We start from the raw sequence: 24,470 nt of genomic DNA, 5'->3' as shown, positions 1-24,470 counted from the left end.
GTGAAAATAGGAGGAGAAAAGATTATGTAGGTAGAAGAATTTTGTTATTTGGTAAGTAGAATTATTAAAGATGGACAAAGCAGGAGCGATATAAAATGCTGAATAGAACAGGCAAAACGAGCCTTAAGTCAGAAATATAATTTGTTTACATCCAAAACTAATTTAAATGCTAGGAAAAGATATTTGAAAGTATATGTTTGGAGCATCGCTTTATATTTTTGTGAAACTTGGACAATTGAAGTACCTGAGAAGAAAATTAGAAGCTTTTGAAATGTGTTGCTATAGGAGAATGTTAAAAATCAGATGGGTGGATAAAGTGACAAATGAAGAGGTGTTGCGGAAAATAGATGTCAAAAGAAGCATTTGAAAAAATATAGTTAAAAGAAGAGACTGACTTAAAGGCCACATATTAAGGCATCCTAGAATAGTCGCTTTAATATTGGAGGGACAGGTAGAAGGAAAAAATTGTATAGGCAGGCAACGTTTGGAATATGTAAAACAAATTGTTAGGGATGTAGGATGTAGGGGGTATACCAAAATGAAATGACTATCACTAGAAAGGGAATCTTGGAGAGCTGCATCAAACCAGTCAAATGACTGAAGACAAAAAAAAATTCTTTTTACTTCCTTGTACAAATTAAAGGAAATATTGTGATCGTGAAAAATTTTGGTTTTCAGATTTCAACGAAAATATGCATTTTGACCATCCATGAATCCATTTTGACTAGTTTCAGTGTGATGTCTGTACATATATATATGTGTGTGTATGTATCTCTCATAAGTTAAAACAATGCATAACTCAAAAACAATTATCCATAGGATGTTGAAATTTTGGATTTTGGTTGTAACATCTAGTTGTGCACCTTTCTTTCTGATTGCAATTGACTGAACCAAAAGTGTCCAAAAAATCCCAAAATTGGATTTTGGACGTTTTCTTAACTGCATTGATAAGCCCTCAATGATAGAGCTTTTCAACTAAATACATAAGTAGTACTTATTTTCATTGGTTCCAGAGTTATAGCCAAATAAAATTTTAATTAATAAAATATTTGGAGCTTACAAGGGGAAGGCACATTGGTTCAAATCCGACTTCATCTCCTTTTTTTTAACTTTTTTTTAAATTTAAATATATTGATTTATTAATAATTATTGACCTCTGATTATAAAAAAATCTTTACAATAAATAATAATTCAATAATAACAATTAAAAAAATATCAGAAGTTATTAATGAAATAAAATTTTATTTACTTTCATTAAAAAAAAAATTGTATGTGTAATTTAATAGGCGTACAAGGAAGCCATGTAGTGTCTACATCAGATTTTCCTGATACAGATATTTAAACTACGCTGATATGGAATGTTAATCGATTATATTTTACAATAATCAACCTATCATATTTTACAATCGATAAATTTGAAACGAATTATCTTATGTAGTCGATATTAAAACTTCATATTTACCGTAGAATCGATTACCAAAGTTTAGGTGTTGCGGTCGCAAGTTACTGTTTACTTGCTGTTACAAGTAAGGTTATTTTAATTTTATGCTTATTGTTAGTTGTTATTTGTGAAAAGGAAGGCTTAAATGGAACAGATTAGATTTGTTACAACGAAGTAGTTTTGGAACCGTAATTTGCTGCTTTAGATTTTGTTGAAATTGAGAAAACTGTGTTTAAATCAAGGTTTTAGGTTATGTATTAATTTTAGCTGTGTTGAAGCTTCATTCTAATCTACAACCAAAGCCAATTATAAATCCATTTGTGTTAATTATTACGTTAATCCATTATATCGATTTTTGTCTTTATTTGCAGGTTTCATCCATAATAATGGAATAGTGTACCCAAATAGACTACTAACAATAATTTAGTTTTTAGGACTGTTATTAAGAAGAATTTTGTGTATGATAGCTTATTCATTTATTTACTGCTGAAAGTAAATAAATAAAGCCTAACAGTATATCCAGTATTAATGTCACCGATTGTTAAGATTATGTATAATTTTATACAGCAACGTTGTTGTACTATATTTCTGTTATGCTGTTAACTTTACTATAAAAATAAAAAACATAGATTTTCTCAATAAATGTTTTTCCTATTAATGTAGTAAATATATATATATATATAGCATACTTGCATCAGGAAGTTTCATCGTGGATGAAAAGTGGATATTTACTAAGAGTTGCATCCTAGATGCTTAAATTTTTCTTTTAATTTAACTAGTTCATTGTGATATTTAATTCCTTTCTATTGTAAATTATTCTTTAAACAAATATTCTTGTTGCATAGTTTTGCAACTTTAGTTAAATTTTTCTATACTGTAATTGTGTTCTTCTGAAGCTATTTTTTACTTATAAAAACAGAGCTAGCTGTTAAGTTGTAATGCACACATATCCATTTGTTATGTTTGCTGCTACCTTATACACAGGTTCGTTAGTTACTTAACCTTAACCAGGTAAGATCAGGGTTAACCCACCGGATTGGTCTAGTGGTTAACGCGTCTTCCCAAATCAGCTGATTTGGAAGTCGAGAGTTACAGCGTTCAAGTCCTAGTAAAGCCTGTTATTTTTACATGGATTTGAATACTAGATCGTGGATACCGGTGTTCTTTGGTGGTTGGGTTTCAATTAACCACACATCTCAGGAATGGTCGAACTGAGAATGTACAAGACTACACTTCATTTCCACTCATACATATCATCCTCATTCATCCTCTGAAGAATTATCTAAATGGTAGTTACCGGAGGCTAAACAGGAAAAAGAAAGGTAAGATCAGGGTTACAGCACAACTTTTTAATAACAAAAGTGATATTTATACTAAATACAATAATTAACGTAAAAAAAAAATGTAAAAATTGATTGCCCCCCCCCCCATTAACACAGAAGTACCAACATCTTTAATAATTATTTAAAAATATTATCTTTCCTTTCAGAAATTTAAAAATTGGATATTTAAAATGGGGTTTGTTCTAAACCCAGGCTTGCAATCTCTGTTTCTGCAGGATTTTATTGATTGCAAACATTATAAATTTACTGTTATTTATTATTTTTATTTATAATTGTAAACATTTTGTTGCTTTCATCTCTTTTGGTCAAAATAATTTCCGTGAACTTTAGTATACTTATAATGTAGGTCTTCCACTACTTCCAACTTATTTAGGAAGCTACTTAGAATTATGGATGTCTGATAAACAAGAATTTTCATGCTCTATTCTTGCAATCTCTGCATGTTAGATACAACGTAGGGACAAACATTTGCATGTTTGATATTGTAATCAGTACTTTTGGCGGTTCTTTCTGTCCTTTTTGTTAGTTGTAATCAAAATGTCTCAGTAGGAAGTACATAGTAGTGTTGCAAAGTGAGTTATAATTAAATGATTTTGCAAGTGATGGGCTCATTGAAACCAAGATTTGTTCCTGACTTAAAACCAGTTTGGCAATGTGTATATCTCAGTCCAGAATGCTGCAAATCATTCAAATAGGGGTGAAAGAAAATTGAGTATGAACCACTGCTCATCAGCCAAGAATCTAGTTAAGTTGCGATAAACAGATTGACTTTTAAGAACTTATTCAAGAGAATTGGTGAATTACTGTTCTGTAAAACTTGGATTAAGTGTTGTGAGTGTAGAATCAATAGTAAGAAGTCATCTCAAATTTATGTGTTAGATGGGTTCTCTGGCTTTTCTGACTTGAAAGAAGAAAACAGATTTCTTGCTGTCACACCAGCTGCTTCTGTTTTGAAAATGATAGTAGAACTTTCAGTTGTTTTTACTTATAGACTGTAAATAACTTGTAATGAAAGATGGGTGTATTATTACTCCGTAATGGTGAAATTTAAGTTATAATGCACGCGCGCGCATTTGAATGCACACACACTACAAAAAGTAAAAATAATATTTTCTTCAGGAAATAATAATTAAAACTTACTTTTAGGATTCACAGGAATACTCTTCCTTTATTTTTATTGCTAATGATAATTCTTGGAACACAGAACTAAAATTTTGTATCTATAGAATATCATCCAATTGGCTCACTTAAGAAATCTTTAGGAGAGAAGAAATTACAGTCAGATGAGAATGTTGTTGACAGTGTGAGTATGGGTCAATATGCTACCAAAAAAGACTTTTCTTGTAAGATAAAGGAATTTCCTGTACACTGAGATAAATATGATGAAGTGGCAGGACATTATAATGAGACATTTTAGTCACCCTTTTGTATTAAATAATAAAAAAAATTATAGCATTGAAATTATGTTTATGCTAGAATTTTTCTCATATTTTATGTACTATGATTTTGTGATTAAAGGGTGAGGAAAGGCTATATATTACATAAATTTGAGCTTTCAGATATTTCAAATTAAATTAATTTAAAATTGTTTTTGATTTTACATTTTTGAAGTGGATTAGCCAAAGCTATTTTTATATGTTTTCTTTTATTTGAGAATTTGAAATTTGTTAATTTTACAGTATAATATTTGTCTACTCATACTATTACCTCAGTGTTTACTGAATAAACCAGAATGTCTATAACATGTTAACATGTCTGGTATTTTAATCAGATTTTTGACTAGTTTGATGAGCCGAATAAGTTACAACTAAAAATATCTTACCTATATTTAAGAAAAACAAGCTCCTAATTCAAAGTAACCATGAAAATTGAAGTGAAATAGTCTCTTCTTAGCGTCTTCAGTTTTCTGAATATATTACAGCAAATCAGCATTCAAAGCTGTCTACTGATGTTCGTTGTAATGACATCTTCACTTGTCACTACAGGTATGATGCATAAGTACATATCGTTACTCTTAAGGAAAATTCTGACTGCTGGGCCTTTTATTCCTCACATACTTGGCAGTCATTGAGAAACTCTGACAAATAGTGTAAAGAAATGAGTACCCCTTTCTGCTGTAAGTCAGCAGAAAACAACATGTTATTTGGTAATACCTCTGTTCAGTAGGGTAAGACATTTTTTATAAATTACAAGTACATATGTATGTTATTTGGAAATAATCATATACAGTTTTTTAATTTTGTTTAATTTGAATGTTTTTTTATTTATTTTTGTAGAATGGGGAAGTCAAGTGATGATAGTACAGATAGTGAAGAGGACAGAAGAGAGCGTGATGAATTTGCTGAAAGGCTCAAGAAAAAAGATAAGGAAAAAGTGCGAAACATTAATTCACGTTCAGGTAATTTGTGTTAATGGTGTTAAAATTTATTTTATGATGTATGGTTTCGTAAAAGTTGTTATAATGGCGTTTACAGGAGGGAGGGAGTTACACGATTACTACTACTAGCCTATGTCACTTGATATGGATTAAGCTTTAAAACAGTGTAGGGATTGTTTGTATCATTTTAATTCTTGGAACAAGCAAACTGTCTTTACATTATACTTATGTTACTAACCATAATGTTTGGATAGAATTATGAATTAGTTGTCTTCAGCTGCTGGTATATATTACGTTTACCATTTTATTTGCTCTTATTAGTTGCACTCACTTCTGGCTGATGCCTATTTCTTAACAGGGAGCTGAAGTTAACAACCTTTTATAAACTCTACTATTCAGTTCCAATTTGTTTCATTAGTTGGTTTTATTGTGTTTTGTGTATGTATGATAATGTTTTTTCTACAAGCAGTATTAGATTGGTTTATTGTATTAAGTTCTTTTCAATGTTGCTGTTATATTTTTTCATTATTTGCCGAAGTTGTCTAATATTGTTTTTGTAATTATTATAAATGAAAAGATGAACAGATTTCATTTGCTTGACTTAAGGTATTTGCTTGAGTGCAATACTGTTAATCTGCAGAACAGATAGTTAGCAAACATTGCAAATGCTATAATAGATTTTAAGTATGTTTGAAAAATGAAAAGTACATGAATGTAGAAAATAATATAAATAAACAAGATTAATGGCTGTATTTCAAATTAATTACTTTAAAGTGAATTTAATTAGTTGATATCTTTATTTGATAATGAATTTAATTTATTCTTTTTAGTTAAAATAGTAGAAGAAATTGTTCAGCCGTTTAAAGATGTTATTATGCATTGGTTAATGATGTGGTAATTCCACAAATCCAATGTTTTAGGAAAAAGTATCTTTGAAGATTAAAGGGTGTAAGGAAGTAATTATAACATTATCTTTTAAAGTTAAATTTTATTTATTTATTTCCACAGATCATTTGGTCAAAATTGTTTGACAATACAATTTGAATTGTTTTGGCTGAATTACATAGTCTTTGAATGTATACAATAATTAAAATATTATATTAATTTAGGTTGTTAATTATTTTTGCCCCTTTAAAATTTTCAGGAATCACGATATTCAACATTTAACACATAAGTCTCTAGTCCACTAGCATACTTGCTAGTGGATTTATCTCTGAAAAAAAATAAAAGCATTTTCTGAAAACATTTGGATAAAGAAAAAATAACCAATAACAACAGCATTTGTGATCCCTTTAAAAATGAATTAACTACAAAATGCAGTATTAGATTTCAATTTGAACCTAAAGTGTTTTGGTTGGTTGATTTCAGGTATAAAGTATAGTTGATGCATAACAATACATTTTATTTCCATTTAAACCATTTTAATTGAACAACTTTGCAGGTAAATCAAGAAATTTATACAAATTACATAATTTTCTTGATTAATTCTGGAAATTGAGTATGATTATATATAAAGAAAATCTATACTATTATATAAAGAGGAAGAGTTTCCTCTTTACATAATTCAGGTTTCCATAGGTATAATTTCAGGTTGTATAGTTACAGGTTTCCTGTTTGTTTGGGATAAACAAAAAAACTAAATCAGTCACAACCAGATTTTTACCAATGTTTCTTGGTGTAACTGAGAAGGTTTTTAAATATATTTCATCTCGAAGAAACAACTGATTGATTGCTTTCAAATTTTCAGAATATATTCATGTTACACCACATAAGGTTTTAAGCCACAGACCGGGGCCCTAGCTCCCTTGAAGGTTAAAATATAAAAATATTCATCATTTCTTCATCATTTGAAGTTGTAAATTAAAGACATTCATTAAGGGAAAAAAGATTAATCCTTCTACTTCATTATTACATTTCTGCATCCATGGAAAAGAAATAGGTTATGAAATTTTTCATCAGAGGTGTGTACTTTAGTCACCACAGCTCCTATTATTCTGTCTTTTTTAAGTTCTGTCTTTTAAAAGATTCTATAAAGCCTGAATACTTTAATTGTTTTTTATCAATATTACTCTCAGCATCATGAGGATAACAAACATTGTGGGGGTCTAGGGGGTGGAAGTCTCTGGGTAGACGGGAGTGGCAAGCTCCGCGGTGTCCAAGGCATCCCCTTGCAACATGGGAATGGTAAGCGAAGCAAGGTTTACAGCCCTGGATAGGCCCCATGGTCCCAGGAGGCACTGAGTTGGTTCACCTGGGCCCTCAGGGCCCATGTGAACCCTGTTTTGGCTAGATGGGCCAGTTAATTGACTATAATAATGCTAATCTTTTTTCTCTTAATATACTTTTCTCTAATTAATACCATTGATTCCAGTTTGAGAAAAACCAAAAACATTTTATTTCATATAGGTATAACATTACATGTAAAAGTATTACAAGTTAAATGTTATATTATTATTTTGTGGTGCCATCTCTTCTTTTTTGGAGATGTCTCGTTTGAGTCTTGGCCAGGCATGGCATTTTTCACATAATATAAATAAATAATTATTTTCCAATTATTAAAATTTTTATCAATCATGTGTTCCTTTATTAATTGAATATTCTATTATGTATAGATAAGAAAGCTTATGAAGAAGCAGCAAAAAGATTGAAACTAGAAGTTGAAAGCAGAGAAAAGATAATTCCTCGTCTACGTGTAGAATCTCGTAGGAAATATCTTGAGAAAAGGAAGGAAGATAAAGTTGCTGAATTAGAGGCTGATATCATTGATGATGAATATTTGTTTAATGATCAAGAGTAAGTTGACCTGCAGAACTGCCAGTTACAGTTTGAAATTTATTAAATTAATCCAAAAAATTGTTAGATATAGCATTTAAAATTTTTTTTGTGTCTGTGCATGCACATGTGTGCTTGCTTATATTTGTATCAGTTGTAATAGATGCATTATTTAATTCTGTTGAATATACATTGGAATAACTTCCATTATTCCAATGGAAGTTTTTTATTAATATTCTTAACAATCTGGAAGTGAAAATTGAATAAAATACAAACTAAAATAAGTTAAAGTTTTTGGTCTTTTTTTATTTTCAGCGTGGTGTACACATACACACACACACACACACACACACACACACACACATACATATATACAAAAGCATTCTTTTGCTTTTAGTCTTTATATTTAAAGCTTTTCTTTCTTGTAATTCTGTCTATTACTTACAATGGATAGTGTGCTGCTATTCTAAATAATTTCACAACAAATGAGTCTTATTTTCTTTAAGGAGCATGAGCATCATGTTACCAAGCTAAAATTTGGATATTAAATTTTTTCCTGACTGGAAATTGGAGTGCACCTTGTGTTGTTATCATTTGTTAATTGGATTTTAATGTGCAATGATGAATTCAGTTCTCACAACAAACCAATATTCTTTTCAAATATTCATTTCTACCAGTCAAGTAACATTACTTTGAAGTTCGGTTACTTTATACCCCCCTCTTTAAGCTCTCTTGTAATCTATCTAGAACTACCTTTACAGTATATTAAATCTTTTTTAATGATCCATATTTGGAACTGTAGTTGCCAGTTTGTGTAAATCAGAAAAATGGCAAATGATAATGCATTGTTTCATAAAGCTGCTGCTAACATAATTTCCTTTGTTTATTTTAATAAAATTGAAGTCATGTATATTGTTAAATAATAGTCATATTTGATTGCAAACAAATCATAGGCTTATTTACTTATATAAGAGAACATATATATATATATATATATATATATATATATATATATATATATTGCATCCTTAATTAATTAATTTTAATAATAATTCTTCAGTTATTTTGTTTGTAAAATTTCTCTGACATTTTTAAAGACTTTTCTAAACATTTAATGAAAGCAATAAATTTTAAACTATTAATAAAAGCAATAAATTAAATAAACTTCATTTATACGTCACTATTAATCATTGATAGATCATGTTCTTCTCCAGACAGTGGGACCATTCTGCCAGCATTCCCTCTGAAGATGAGGGAAATTATAATCAAATAGGAGTAGTATGTTGTTTATTATTTTGTGTGACCAGATTAATTATACCCTGTAAGAAAAATTACCTTTCTTTCAGAAACTTAACAACTGCTGAGAACAAGTTCGCAAGATTCCTGAAGAAACAATCTTGTTTAGAATTGTCTGTTATGTAATCTTATCCAGTTGAACTAGTTACCATTCAGCCAAACCAGAAGTTAGTGATTAACAAAATAAAAATAAAATTACCTCCCTGTTGATAATTTTTGTAAAGAAATCTAATGTAATTTATAATTTAAAATAACATGGTTTTACCATTAGATTATTAGGGTGTAATTTCAAATGTATTTTAATATATTCACTTATTTTCAGTTTTTTCTATTTATTATTAGTGATTTACTTGTAATAATAAAAACGTGTCATGAATAAAATACGTAGTTGTTAAACAAACTGTGTATAATGATTTACTACGACTCAACCGGATATCCCATATTTACTTATCAGTAGCCCTTTTTTATCCTATTTTATACTGTTTACCAACTTTTAAAAATGAATTATATAGCTGATCATCTAGGATTAAATTTCTTCTTCGATGTAACAGAAATTTATCTCTCTAAAACTAATAATGCTTAAATTTCTAATAAAAATCATAAGATCTTAGTAAAAGTACTTTATTTATCTTGTTATTAAAAATTTGTTTCAGATTAACTGAACGAGAAAAGCGTGATAGAGAACACAAAAAGAAATTGTTAGTACTTGCTAAAGAACATGAAAAGGCTCGTGAACTTGAAAGGGTGCAGAGATATCATATGCCTCAGGATTCTAAAGAAGTATGATATTGATATAGTTGCAGTCAATATTCAAAATAAGTTTTTATTCAGTCCTAAAAATTTACATTTGTAGTACGTGCTTAAATTTTAAGTTTTAAAAATGTGAAGTATATATTTCTAACTTAGATAAAGTTGAAAGTATACATCAATTAAACATTTTTTTAAATCATAATATTCCATTTTTAATGATTTCTGTTCAGTTAACAAATTCTCTTTCTCATGAAAGTTGATTTAGTTGTTACATTGCAATATTAAGATATTAGATTTTTTGTAAAAAAAAAAAAAATGTTTTTTGTATTACAAAAAATAAAAGAATCTATTTCACACTAGAGAAGAGTAACACAGAAAATGAAAAGTGCCATGCTAAAAAAGTAATATCTATTATGATATTAGATAATAATAATAATACTAATAAAACAGGTTTTTTTTTGTAGGCAAAAGATCAATATGAGGAAATTGATGAAAGAGAAAAAGTTCCGTACTATGAGCAGCGAAAATGGGAAGAGGAACAAATGTCTTCAGCTGTATTTCATTTTGGAGCAAAACATAGAGATGCTCAAGAAGAGTATGATCTTGTGTTGGATAATCAGATAGAATTTATTCAAGCTCTTAGCCTTCCTGGTAATAAAGAAAAAGTAAGTTCTTTGTTTTATCTGTAATTCTGTTAAAAAAGAATCATTTACGTAATATCTCTCTTATAAGTGTTGTATTTTTATTTCTAATTAATATAGTTTAGTTATTCATTTATTTTGTTTATAATTTTTTACTCTGTAAGTAAAAAAAGCTGGTGTCATTACAAGTTTTCCTGGTGCTCTCCATTATTTTCCACAAAATTTATTATTTGGCTTTTTACAAATGCAAAAATCAAACAGTATTATTGCCATAGAGTTAATAAGGTAATTAAATCAAATTTGTGAATGTTATTAATGATTAATATTATTAAAAATTGTGAAAATAGTATTTCTATTTTTTATTGATTTGACTGATTGGTACAGGAAGCAGATTTGACTCAAAAATATCAAACTTTTCAGTAAAAAATTTAGGCTTGGTTTGATTTTGACATTTTTACCTTAAAAATTCGGAAATATTAAAAGTATAATTGAGAAAAAGAATAATTTTATGCTCCATTGTCTATTGGGGCTGAAAATTAATCCAAAACCTATATGTATATATATAGAACGGTAAATATATATATATATAGCACCAACCTTTTAACTTCTTCAGTCAGTGGCTTTTTGAGATATGAAACAAATATTGTTTACAAAATAATGTTAAATACCTTCCATCCCTAAATCTGATTGATAAAACATTTGGAACTTTAAATAGCTTAATGAATATTTTCATTGAACTACAGCTCAAATTTCTATTACTGTTATAAAAAAAAATCAAAAGTTCACCATGGGGAAAACAACCTCTCCTGATATTTTTAATTTGTCCAAAATCTAATGATATCAGTATCCTATATATAGAAATTTTTGGGTCATTTTTAAAGAATTTATATTGAGCCAGTCTGAAGATATAGTGTGGCACAAGAAAACTGGAAATTTTGAAGTAACTCTCACAAAAGTAAAAAAAATGAATTTACAAGTTTTATTGTTGAAAACAGAAAGTAAATTTCATGCCATTAAGTTACCCAACAAAAAAAAATTTAATTTATAAAAACAATGTCTATAAGATGATGACCATTCAAATGTATGCATTCCTGGAAGCGAATGCTGAGATTTTGCACGGCACACTTTGAAACATTTCCATATGAGTTCATGGGACCATGTATTCTGATAGTTTCAGTTCCTGTACGACTTGAAATCTCTGCGGAGTATTTGGCGGATGGCTGTTCGATTTAGATTCAATGTTGCTGTGTATTTCCTGTTGATCATCATGGGCTCCTTCCAATTGAGGCCTGAACTGCTTCAATGTTTTCTGAGGTTCTTTGAGTTTGTTGACCTGGTGGTTTCTTTTTTAGAGCTGTACCCATCTCCTTGAAATTTTCAGCCCATGTCTTGATGGTGAGCAAGATGGAAGGCGACCTTGATGTCCTAAATCGTAATGATGTCGGAATTTCCATTGAGCAGCAGTCGCACACACCATTCTTATAAAATGACTTCATGGCAAATGCACATTGTATAATACATATTTGTATAAGTGCACATTGTGTAATTTAATAATCATGGACCAGTAGTGGGTCCATGATTACTAAATGGCAGTTGGTTCTGCACAGAAGTATACCCCTCCCATCTTTCTACCAGCCCCTCAGGGCTGCCACTACTACTTTTAAAATTTACCGTTTCCCTGTTCCAATTGTATTAATCCAAATATAGGCCAACACCATGTATGCACGTATGTACATACTTCTTCTGGAAATTACTGTAACTTATTTTATGTTTTTTTTAACTAAGGGGGTCTTGAAAATTGCAAAAATTGTAATTTACCCAATATTACAGTTGATACCCAAAATTTTGGTTGATTGCCGTCGCTTTCCTTAATAGCTATGCTGTTATAGCAGTAATTTTGTTGAAGGAGATTAAAAAGATGCCTTATTTTGAATATAAATTATATAACATTCTTTTAATGTGTCAAAAAGCTTGTCTTCAAAGAATTATACTATATTAATGAACCACTTGTCAAATAAAATTGAATGTTAATTAGAGAACATTGAGCAACATTAACTGAATTATTAATTAAAAATTTGTTTATTTTTTTTTTAAGTGATAAAATAAAAATATTGGTCTAATAAATGAAAACATCTCAGAAAATGAAATATCAGACCAAAATGTTTATAAAGAGAAAATTGAATCGATACAGAGTTTTCAAGAAAAGGAAAGGAAAACGATAACAGTGCTCAAGAGTGATCAAAAGAAAGAAGGCTCAAAAAATGAGGGAATATTGGGCAAAGAAGGTGAAGAGTGGAACGTGATTCCAATCAAAAAATGTTGGCCTCTTTTTTATGAGAGATTTTAAAATAAATAAATATTATTTTTATAAATTTCTAGTAGATATGATATTTGCTTGATAATGCTGTTATCTATTTTTAGAGTAAGGAACCAGAAATTACTGAAGCTCAGAAAAAGAAAATGAACATAGAGGAAACACAGAAGAGTCTTCCTATTTATCCATTTAGAGATGATTTAATTGAAGCGATTGAAAATCACCAGGTAATTCTATTTTAAAATAAACTTTTGCCTAATTTACTATATAAATTTTTCTTCTAGTTGTAAGTTTTTGACGAGATTTAATATTAATTTAGTTGTTAAATTTTATTAATCTATTAATGTCTAGCAATTATTGTATAATATATATATATATATGTTTGCAGTTAACTGCTGATATGAATCTCACCATTTCTCTATTGTAAGCGCTTACAGAAGTTTCCATTTGCTCCTCTTTTTCCTTAGAATTATGAAATAAACTAATTTCTAAATTATTGAAGTTAAACAACATTACAGTGTGGCAAATGAAAGAATGCAATTTAACTTACAAAACGGCAACATTTTCTCAATAAACCATAAAAATACAACATACACCAAACCAAAGCTTTCTACAGTAATTTATAAAAAACTTATTCAAACAATAAACTCAACATTTACATCTCAAGGAAAATGTGAAAAATATGATTTTTGCATCCTTTTTACATATGTTATTTCTGTCCCCTAGAACAGTGTGTTTTAACCTGTGAGGTACATTCCCCTAGGGGGGCATGGCAACATTAATTAGGGGGGGCACGAGCATATCGAACAGAAAATATTATTAAAAAAATTTATTAATTTACTGAAAAGAAAGCAAAATAAAATACATTCTGACATAATAAATAATAAAATACATATTTATACTGATATAATACACTTATAAATAGAATTTTATTAGTACTGCACAATGTATTTAATAATTAACTTATCAATACCAAATTAAAAACAAGTTTAATAATTATTAGTGACTCTCTTGAGCCTGTCTTGCAGAGGAAATTATTTCAAAGGAAGGTTTAATATTAGAAATAGACACTCTGAGTTCTTTTTCTGTACTTAACTGAGATCTATATTTTGTCTTTAAAGCAACCACTGCAGAAAATTCATTTTCTCAAAGGTAGAATGTTGAAAATTGTAATAGTATACGAAATGCTCTTGTTTTTGGTGCAGAAACTCATAATCCACCCCTGCCCAAAATTCAAAGAGTGATTTATTATTAATTGTCTTTTGATTTCAGCATTTGATGACATTGAATGAGCACCACTGGTGCATATTCCAATGCAAATTTTCCACTCTACGTTTGCCTCGTTTATAAAATCATTTAAGATAGCAAATAATGTGAGTGCTATTGCTTTGAGTTCTATTGGTTTGCAGAAAAGTAGTTTTACTGCAAATATATCATAACAAAATCAAACATAAGCATGCAAATGAAATGAGCATCTTTATTGCTGCTATCTGTTGCCTCATAAAACTGAATTGAAAACAATTTGTCACGCAACTTTCTGAAAAGCTGATGCTGTACATCTTCAGCTATATCACTGATTTGATGGGCAACAGTATCATTTGATAGAGGTATAGACATCAACTGTTTGGCAAAATTATCTCCAAACTTAGTTTCTCAATCTCAGTTGCAGCTGGCAAAATAAGCTCTTCACCAATGGTGTGAGGCTTTTTACATGTGGCTATTTTACATGAAACTTTGCAAGAGGCAAATAGAACTTTTTCATTCACAGACAAAGTTTTTTTTTTTTAAAATGGTGTTTGCTTTTCATAAGATTTTAATTTTAATTGGAAGAATTCTTGGGGTAAGTTAATGTACTCATTATGAAGCGTTTCCAGATATCATTGTAAGTTTATTAGATTTCATGCTGTCTGCTGTTAAAATTTTTAAGCAAATGACATGCTGGGACCTTCTTCATTTATTTCCGTACTGGTAAACCCAAAATTTAAGTATTCTTGAGAATATTTTCTTGATTTTATTTTCAGAACCATGCTCATTTGTGCACTTGATGCTTCACTATCATCTAATGCTTACTTACGCCCACTTCAGTTCAATAAATTTATCCATGATTATCTGTAAATCTGCTGCCGTGAATATTTAATACGATGAATTGCAATTAACATGCAAATTACAACGTACACATTCACAATAGATTCGATAATTATAGAAGGATCGACTCGACTGAGACTAGCTGGAATTGAACGAGGTGAAGCATTTATACATGTTTGCACAAGTGGTTGCACAAACATTCCAAAATGTTAGAAAAAAATTGGAATTTCTCATTGTGAGAATGTCTGATATGGTGGACTTAAGACAGAAAACAATAGAGAGGCATTTTTTTTAGTTTTGTCAATGCAGCGGATCGGTATTGCCAAATATCAATAAATTTATTTGTTCTTGGTAATTTGTAAGATTTATAATTAAGGTTGTAGTGTAGCTTTAGTTTCAAAATACATTATTATTGTCTAACAATAACAAGGGGGAAGAAGGGTGCAACGAAAATTATGATTGAAAATTGGGTCGCAAGTACTAAAAGGTTGAGAAACACTGCTCTAGAAGATTGAAAAAACTTTTTATAGTATGTATGGTTAACATATGTTAAAATATGGATCCCTACCTTTAACCTCATTGAGTTTCAGGTCATTTTTGCAATGGCAGTTCTTGAAAAAAATTTGCCGTCTCCATATCCTGTAGCATTATTGAAATGATTTTTTCAGTTTTTAATAACAGTTTTAAATTAATTTCTGTCTTACAACAGAAATTGTGTAATAAAATTTGTTCTTAAAGTAAGATTCATATGTATGTAGAAAATGGAGAAGATAAAATCTTAAAACAGAATTTTATACATTTTTTGGCAATTTAATGAAGTTATTGTTGGTCAAAACAAAAAGTTCTCTTTTGCAGCACCAAGTTTTGGTGTTTTACAATAATTTTCCCAAAAATAACTAGAGATATTGTAATATGGGAGGTGTATTATTGTTAAATTTTTCAGGTCATATGAAACCATCAAATTTAACACCTTAATTTAAGTTCCAAAATTTTCAATGTGGCTTCATTTTACCCTTTGAGAAGAAATCAGAGCAAAATTTCTTTGCAAGCTATAATTTGAAAATAAAAAGCATTTTCATACCTGTGTTTATATGAACTTTTCTCTTTATTTTCATTTGTAAGAATTATCCTGAATTCTTCTGTTTCTTCATGAGACATTGTTTATATTATAATAGTTCCAAAATGTATTACTTACATTTCTCTTTGTTTTTTAGATTTTAATTATAGAAGGAGAAACTGGTTCTGGAAAAACGACACAAATACCTCAATATCTACATCAGGCTGGTTATACTCAAGATAAAAAAAAAATTGGTTGCACACAACCACGTAGAGTTGCAGCAATGTCAGTAGCAGCTCGAGTTGCTGAAGAAATGTCAGTCAAGTTAGGAAACGAGGTATTGTTTAAGTTTTATTATTCCTAGATTCCTCGGCTACACTTTTGTTATATATATATATATATACATAAAATATAAACCACCAAAACACAGTAATTAGATAAGTTAAATTTATCATATTAATTTCCAATAACCAGTTTTCATGGTATACACCACATCTTCATATACATATTTGTAAATATATATATATAAAAATGAATGTTTATAAATATGTAAATTGTAATACTTTTAAGTAAATTATTTGTTGGTCCACATTTTACCAAACTAATTGGGAATTTTTTGTTTTCTTGACTCTACTACTATTATTTTTTTTACAGAAAGATAATTTAAATCCTGTTTACATTAGTAAAGAGGTTTGTGTTTTTCCTTATTACTGCAGATTATGTTCATTGTATCATCACTGTACAGTAATGATGTGCTTTCATAAAATAAAATCACTTTTCACAAGTTCTGATGGTGAAATCGGTTCAAATTATGTTCTGTGAAGTAAAGAACTTGGTGCTTGAATAGAATTTGGAAAAAATTTGATGAGATATGCTTATTAACAAAATATCTTTTGTATGAAAATGTAAAATTTTTATACAATAAATTCAATTTTGCAAGAATAGTGATTGTTTACTCAGATTTAGAATTCCTTTCTGCTATAGATCCCTCCAAAATTACACATATCAACTCCAGTGGATAGGAGTGAGCAAAATTCTTTGATCTTTCCCTGTGTTGTATTTATTACAAGTAGAATTATATTTTTATGAATTATATTTTATAAAATTGTGTTCAGACTCATTACATGTTATTAAAAGCATATATAAGAAGGACTTTAAAATTTAAAGGTCTTTCTATCAGTTCACACTTGGCTGCACTCAGCTCCATACAGTTCACACAGCTCCTTTCGAATGCACTTGCCTCCTGACAATTCAGCGGCTCCATACACACTATATAAGCCAGCTCTGCACTACATTCCGGCAGTCTTCTTCCAGCCTTCTTTGAGTTTTCATGGACTCAGCATACAAACTTACAAATTATAATATATCAATAAATTAACAATATATCATTTATGGAATCGTTAAAATAATTTACATACACTTATACATAATATTGTACTATTCATTCAAATATTAAAGGATCACATCTAATTATGAAGTGATAAATGTCAAAATATGACAAAATATCCTCACATGTAAATACACTTGAAGCACTGCAACTTCCTAATAATACATATGAATTTATTGTAGTCCAATTTCTAACATCTAAATTGGATTATAACACTTAAGATTATAGAATGAGAAATTGTCAAATCAAAGGTTTCCCAACTTTAAAGACTTTATAGAATTTCTCAACACAAGAAGACAACTTCTAGAAAACATTAACCTAGTCACTTCAAATATGCAAGTGAGTACGGGAAACAATGTCAAAGTAAATCTCTACAAGTCAACTAAAACTTTTACCAAATGCTTTACTTTAAATCATAACAAACAATATAAAAGAAAAAAATGTCAGTTTTTATTCAAAATTTAACTTTAACAGTTCTTTCTGTAATTCAAATCATTACTTATATCAATGTAAACTTTTAAACTTGTTTATTGTTGATGATCGTAAACTCTTTTTGGAAAATAATAATTGTAGTTCTAATTGTCTGCATAAAGGCCATTCCACTAATCATATTATTCAAAAACTCGACGTAAGATTTGTGCTAAGAAACGCAACACACTCATCCATATAGACAAATTTAATGATTCTTAAATAGAAAGTAATAACTCTGAAATTAATACTTATTTTTTATCTAAGAGTTGGTCACAGAGAAAAATTGGTAGAGTTCAATTATACATATCATGTGTTGGCAATATAATGAAGAAAAAATAATCGAAGGAAAGTTAAAAGAGCATGGTTCATGCTATTGTGGGCATCAAAAAATCCAGATGAGATAACAGGGGTTGAACATTGAAAGACATTTTATTACTGAGAAACCACAACCTAAGGTATTGATCAAACAATTTTACAGTAATAATAAACTATATTCTAAGAATAAACTAGAAAACTAGATCATTCAAATATTGATGATAATCATAACTATCTGTCCCATTGAGATGACAGTAGTTATCAAATAGATCGCATAAGTTATCTTAAGAGAATATTCCTCAATTGAAGCATAAATATGTATGGTATCTGAAAGGTGAATGCTCCTTTATAACCCCTAAAAAATAAATAATTACATTTAATTTAATTTTACAAAATGAAGATCTAAAAATCTGATACACCACCTTGTATGCCTATTACGTTTTTTGCTGCACTTCATTTAAACTTATTTCATTTGAAAGTAAGATATGATCCTCCAGATATTTAATAAAGTGGACAGTTACACAGTTGCTGAAATATTAGTTTTTATTAACATCAAATATTTATACAGTTATTAAGTCAACAATCTTATATGAAATATTAGAAGAGTAAAAGTCACTTTATTACCTGTAGACTAGATCAGTTTTATTCATATCTTTGTGAGTTGCTGATTAACAAAAGTTAATTTAGGGGAGTATTGAATTAAAAGATAAGAATTTTTTCAATTTATTAAAGATCAGGCATGTATGCCTCAGTGTATATGTTGTTCTTATGAGGGTCTATTTTTTAGTCATTCTTTAGTTAACTTTAATGTAGATAAAATTAAATAGAAATTCTAGAATAATTAAATAAAATTAAACTAGAAAATCCAAAAATAATACGATTCTAAATTATAATTTTCAATTAATATTAAATATTCAGATGTTACACCAAATCTATTATATATACATGTATGTAATGCTTATTAAATTACATATACACATTTTTAAAAGTATATAAAATTTTATTTCACTAATAGCTTCTGATTTTTTTCATATATTTTTTTTTATTGTTATTATTGAATTATTTATTATAATTTTTTATAATCGGAGGTTAATAATTATTAATAAATCAATATATTAAATTTAAAAAAAAAACAAAGTTGAAAAAAAAGATATATGTATATGAAGTCAGATTCGAACTGATATGCCTTTCTCTTCTAAGATCAAATATTTCATTAATTAAAATTTTATTTGGCTATAACTCTGGAACGAATGAAAATGAGTACCACTTATGATATATGTTGTTGAAAAGCTCTTAATGAGGGATTGTTACTGCAGTTAAGAAAAAGTCCAAAATCCAAATTTTTGGGATTTTGGGCTTTTTTGGACACTTTTGGTCCAGTTGATTGCAATCAAAAGAGGAGGTGACAACTAGATGTTACAACAGTCCTAAATCAAAGATTTCAACATCCTACAGCTAATTGTTTTTGTGTTATGCGAGATATGTAAATACATACATTCGTACATACAGATGTCTCGCCAAAACTAGTCAAAATGGATTCAGGGATGGTCAAAGTAGATACTTCCATTGAAATCTGAAAACCAAAATTTTTCACGATCACAATACTTCCTTTACTTCATACAAGGAAGTAAAAATGAATACAAGATTTTTAAAAGGTAGTATTATAGGAACATGTTGAAAACTGGATTGATCAAAAACATTTAAAATGAAGAGGTCTTATAACAAACAGAAGACAAAACATAAGATTCTGCCAATGTTTTGTCTTCTTTACAAAAGAACATCTGTGTTGGTAGTCAGGTGTTAAGACATCCAGGCTTAGTTAATTTTATAATAGGTAGTATAGAGCAGAAAGGAGTAGAGGATAGCATAAAAAAAATCTGTCAGCTGACAAGAGAGTACAAAAAGCAAAAAGCTTTTGTGGCTGTCTTACATTGTTCCAGCAAATAAACTCAAAAACTAATATCAATTTTAAAAGAATAAAAATCCAAGCTCTATATTTATCAATTGTTCATTAATTTAAAGTTCAAACTTTTGAAATGACTCTCTTGTACAATGATTAATATCAATTTTCCTTATTTTGCAAATATTGTAATTAATTAAAATTTGAAAAATATGCACTCATAAATTTTGTATTAAAATAAAATCAAGTATGAATATTCAAAAAATATGCATATGTGCAATACAATTGTACATAACTCTTGCAGACAACTGGTAAATTGTAGATTTTCAGGCTATTGTAAATTTTTGTCGTAGATTCTCTTCTGCAATTCATCTATGATATGATGGAAAAATTGGCAGAAAAAATTTGGGAGCAAGGTGGCTAGAGAATATTCCCAAACCAGGGAGTTAAAATGGTTGGCAAGGATGTTTCATGAGTGTAGCGATGTGACTTATATCCATCTTGTTGGAACTTAAGCTGTTCAAAGTTCATTTTTTCAAAATAAGGTTATGAAATCTTTAGTATATTACTGTAATAATTGGCTATATATGTTACTGGTTGTTCATAGTTTTCAAAGAGGAAGAACAGGCCTATGATTTAGAATGCTGAGATCATGTATCATATTTTGGGTGAATGAAATGATCATTGATAGGTTTCCATGGGTTTTTACACCCCACTATTGATAATTTTGTATGTTTACATCCCCATTAAAATAAAATGGACCTTATAATTCAAAATAAATGTTGAAGATATCAGGATTCATTTCTTTAAACTCAAAAAAAAACTTCCAAAAAATCTAGATTGTTATTCTTAGCTACCTATCAAATGTGTACTTCACCAATCCATCTCACTGCCTGATGAATTTGAGTAGAAATAATTCCCACATATGGGCTTTTCTTTCAAGCACTTTGTTAGTTAGTTCTACCAATTTTATTAAAGTTATACCAGAAACAAGTGTCAGCACTAATAAACTTTACTGACATATTTTCAAATTTTTTAAATCTCTTTAAAAAAATTAAGTTTAGATTAACTTGAAGTTATTTTTAAAGTAATATTAACTTATTTAAATTAAAGTAACGTATCACTATGACTTTTTTTCATATTGTAAGTTGTAACATTTTTTATTATGCCTCTAATGGACACCAGTTGTATTTTTATTACTGAATCTACGAAGTGTAAAACTGATGCGGAAACAATTGGTGAGGTTTTATTGTTGTATTTGTTTGAATATATTAGTATAGATGTTTATATGAATTTGTTTTTAGGTTGGTTATACAATAAGATTTGAAGACTGCACTTCAGAAAGAACTATTATAAAATATATGACAGATGGTACATTGCACAGAGAATTTCTTTCTGAACCTGATTTGCAATCATATAGGTAAGTTAATGTGGTTAGGTTTTTTATCACTTATTTTCACATATATTTCTTAATTATATAATTCTCATAGTTTTGGAGCACTTAATAGTCCATACAGGCACAAATGCTTATATACATACATCAAAGATAAATTTGATTATTTAAGAAGAGAAGTTAATCCAAGTTCAACAGATTCTTTATAAATTATTAACCATTAAAGAGATAACCAAAGTGATATTCAGAAAGTTAAGTCATCAGCATAAGTAGTGAGAAAATACTAATAACACTGTTCAACATGATTTTTGTCCAATAGGACAAAAAACCTAGTACCAATATGTATATGTAATGCAGTTTTTTTATCATGTTTTCAAATATGTATTCAGAATTTCTCCATCACCCACAGTTTTTTTATTATTTTAACCTTTTTAAATATTTTAAAACGTCTTTTCGTCCATTTGTCCATTGTCAAGTAAAAGCTCCTAGAGCATTGTAAATATAATGGAATCAAATGAGCTAACTGAAAGGTTAGTGTTGTGTTAGCATTGTTACTGTTGTGCAGGTTCAGACAAGTGTAGACATGTACAAACATGATCTAGTGTAGCACATATTCATCAGAATGATGTCAGTTGTGAGACAGTTGAGAATCAGTGAACAGGTCATTGTGAGTGCTTTGTGTCTGAATTATTGTGTATTACGTATTTACAACTTTATTTCTTTTAATTAGTCGTTAGTTACAAAATGCCTCATTTGTTTAAATCATCCTAACAATTTTTGTTATATATGTGGTGAAGTGACACTCAAGTCCCAAAGGTGAAACCTTACTCCATTAGTAAAAAAGTGTTATGAATTTTATTTTGGGTGTAAAGTTGGGGACCAAACAAGGACCTGGGCCCCACATATTTGTTGTTTATCATGTTCTTGTCTTCTCACTGCTTGGAAAAATGGCACATGCCACATGCCATTTGTTATCTCTATGATTTGGAGGTAAGAGATCACTCTTACGTTATTTCTGCTTAACAAACATTAGAGGGATTACGTCAAAATCAAAACATTCAGTGGTGTACCCTAACTTGCAATCTGCAATGAGATCAGTTCCACACTGTAAAAAATTGCCCATACAAAAACCTCCAGAACATGTGACGTTAGATGAAGAGAGCTCAGAGTCTAATGGAAGTAAGGAAGCAAAAGAAACAGATTCTAGTGATACAGCTTTTGAACAAAGCAGTTCAACTGAGCCTCATTTACGGACTCAAGAAAATCTTAATAATGTCATATGAGATTTAAAGTTATCCAAAAAACAGTTTGAAATTCTTGCTTCCCGGTTAAAAGGATGGAATCTTCTTCAAAAGAATACAAAGATATGTACTTGTCATAATCATCATTCTGAATTTAATTATCATTCTGAATTATTTTTCAATTGCTTAATGTTTTGTAATGACAGTTATTCTCTTATGGAGACACTTTGTAATAAAGATAACCCAACAGAATGGCGCTGTTCATTGAATACTCAAAAGTTAGTTTAAAAGCTGTACTTCTGCATAATGACAATAAATTCCCATTAGTACCTGTGGCTCACTCTGCTAGTATGAAAGAAACATATGGAAACTTTAAATTTATATTGGAAAAGCTTCAGTATGCAATATATGAATGAAATATTTGTGGTGATTTGAAAGTAATTGCATTTATTCTTGGTCTGCAGCTTGGTTACACAAAGTACTGTGTTTCTTTTTTGTGTGAATAGTAGGGACAGAATAAACCATTTCATTAGAAAAGAATGGCTGGCCTAAACGCGAATCAGTCATTCCTGAACAGAAAAATGTGAAACATGACCCATTGTGTAATCCTAAAACCATGTATGTACGTCCGTTACATATCAAACTAGGATTAATAAAGAATTTTGTCAAGGCCATGGACAATACTCCTGGTGTCATGTACTTAAAATAGAAGTTTCCTAGAATTAGTGATCCGAAAATTAAAGAAGGAATATTTGTGGGTCCACAAATATGATCACTAATGCACGATAAAAAGAAAACTATTGAGAAACTATTGAATCTACTGGAGAAAGCAACTTGGCAACATTCAAAAATGTTACTTAGAGTTTTTTGGGAAATCGAAAGATGAAAAATTACAGTGATATTGTCAACGATCTTATAACATCTTATAAAAATTTGGGTTGTAATATCCTTAAAAGTACACTTCCTGCACTTACACTACACTTCTTCTCGGAAAATGTTGGTGCAGTGAGTGATGAGCACAGGGAGCACTTTCATCAGGAGATTTCAGCTGTGGAAAAGAGGTATCAAGGTAAATGGAATCCTAATATGCTGGCCGATTATTGTTGGACCATCAAGAGGGATGCTCCACAGGTGAAATATAGCAAAAAATCATAAATTCTTACTTTATTGGTGAGTCAAATGTTTGCATACTGTGTGCAGAAAAGTAGATTGAAGAAATATAGTAAGTATTAAAATGTTTGAAATTATAAATGCCTGTCTCTTGGAAACCTGGAGTGATGGGGAAAACTGATATATTTGAATTCAGGAGAAAAATACTATCAGAATCACATATTTTTCTTCCTGAGACAAAAAAAAAATTTTTTTTGTTTCCCAGTGTAATTATTAGTTAATAGCTAATTGGTAGCAAAAAGAAAAGTAAACATTTCTTAAGAGCTATCACGGTTGTATATAGAAATTTTCAGTTTAAATTTAATTTAAAATTTAAATTTAAATTTAATTTAAAATTTAAATTATATTAAATTTTTTGTACTTAGACGATATGAAAAATATATTTTTATATTTTAGTAAATTTTTTATAACTGCATGCATGTGTATGCATACATGAATTTTCAGCACGCGCATGTGTGTTTATGTAAAACATTTTTTGAATTCAGTTAATATGTATTTAATTAATATGTTTATGGGT

At 29.1% G+C, this 24,470-nt stretch overlaps 1 protein-coding gene across 3 annotated transcripts in view; it reads left to right on the top strand.

Moving 5' to 3' along the window:
• Positions 1–1,399: 1,399 nt before the first annotated feature.
• l(2)37Cb (DEAH-box helicase 16 lethal (2) 37Cb) overlaps positions 1,400–24,470 on the top strand; it is a 49,129-nt gene continuing 26,058 nt past the window's right edge. For 2 of the 3 annotated variants that reach the window (XR_012755267.1, XM_075357443.1), the window contains exons 1-8: positions 1,400–1,526; positions 5,061–5,182; positions 7,774–7,954; positions 9,883–10,009; positions 10,444–10,644; positions 13,042–13,161; positions 16,234–16,413; positions 21,454–21,569. Coding sequence is in view for 2 of the 3 variants with exons in the window: in XM_075357443.1 (XP_075213558.1) it covers positions 5,062–5,182; positions 7,774–7,954; positions 9,883–10,009; positions 10,444–10,644; positions 13,042–13,161; positions 16,234–16,413; positions 21,454–21,569 (1,046 nt within the window). In the remaining variant the exon portion in view is untranslated. Of the gene's footprint in view, positions 1,527–1,550; positions 1,691–5,060; positions 5,183–7,773; positions 7,955–9,882; positions 10,010–10,443; positions 10,645–13,041; positions 13,162–16,233; positions 16,414–21,453; positions 21,570–24,470 lie in introns of those variants that run through there. The other variant, XM_075357444.1, reaches the window with a different exon arrangement.

Source organism: Lycorma delicatula, chromosome 2, assembly GCF_047948215.1.
Source record: "Lycorma delicatula isolate Av1 chromosome 2, ASM4794821v1, whole genome shotgun sequence".
Classification (NCBI taxonomy): domain Eukaryota; kingdom Metazoa; phylum Arthropoda; class Insecta; order Hemiptera; family Fulgoridae; genus Lycorma; species Lycorma delicatula.
This window is presented reverse-complemented; position numbering and strand designations above follow the sequence as displayed.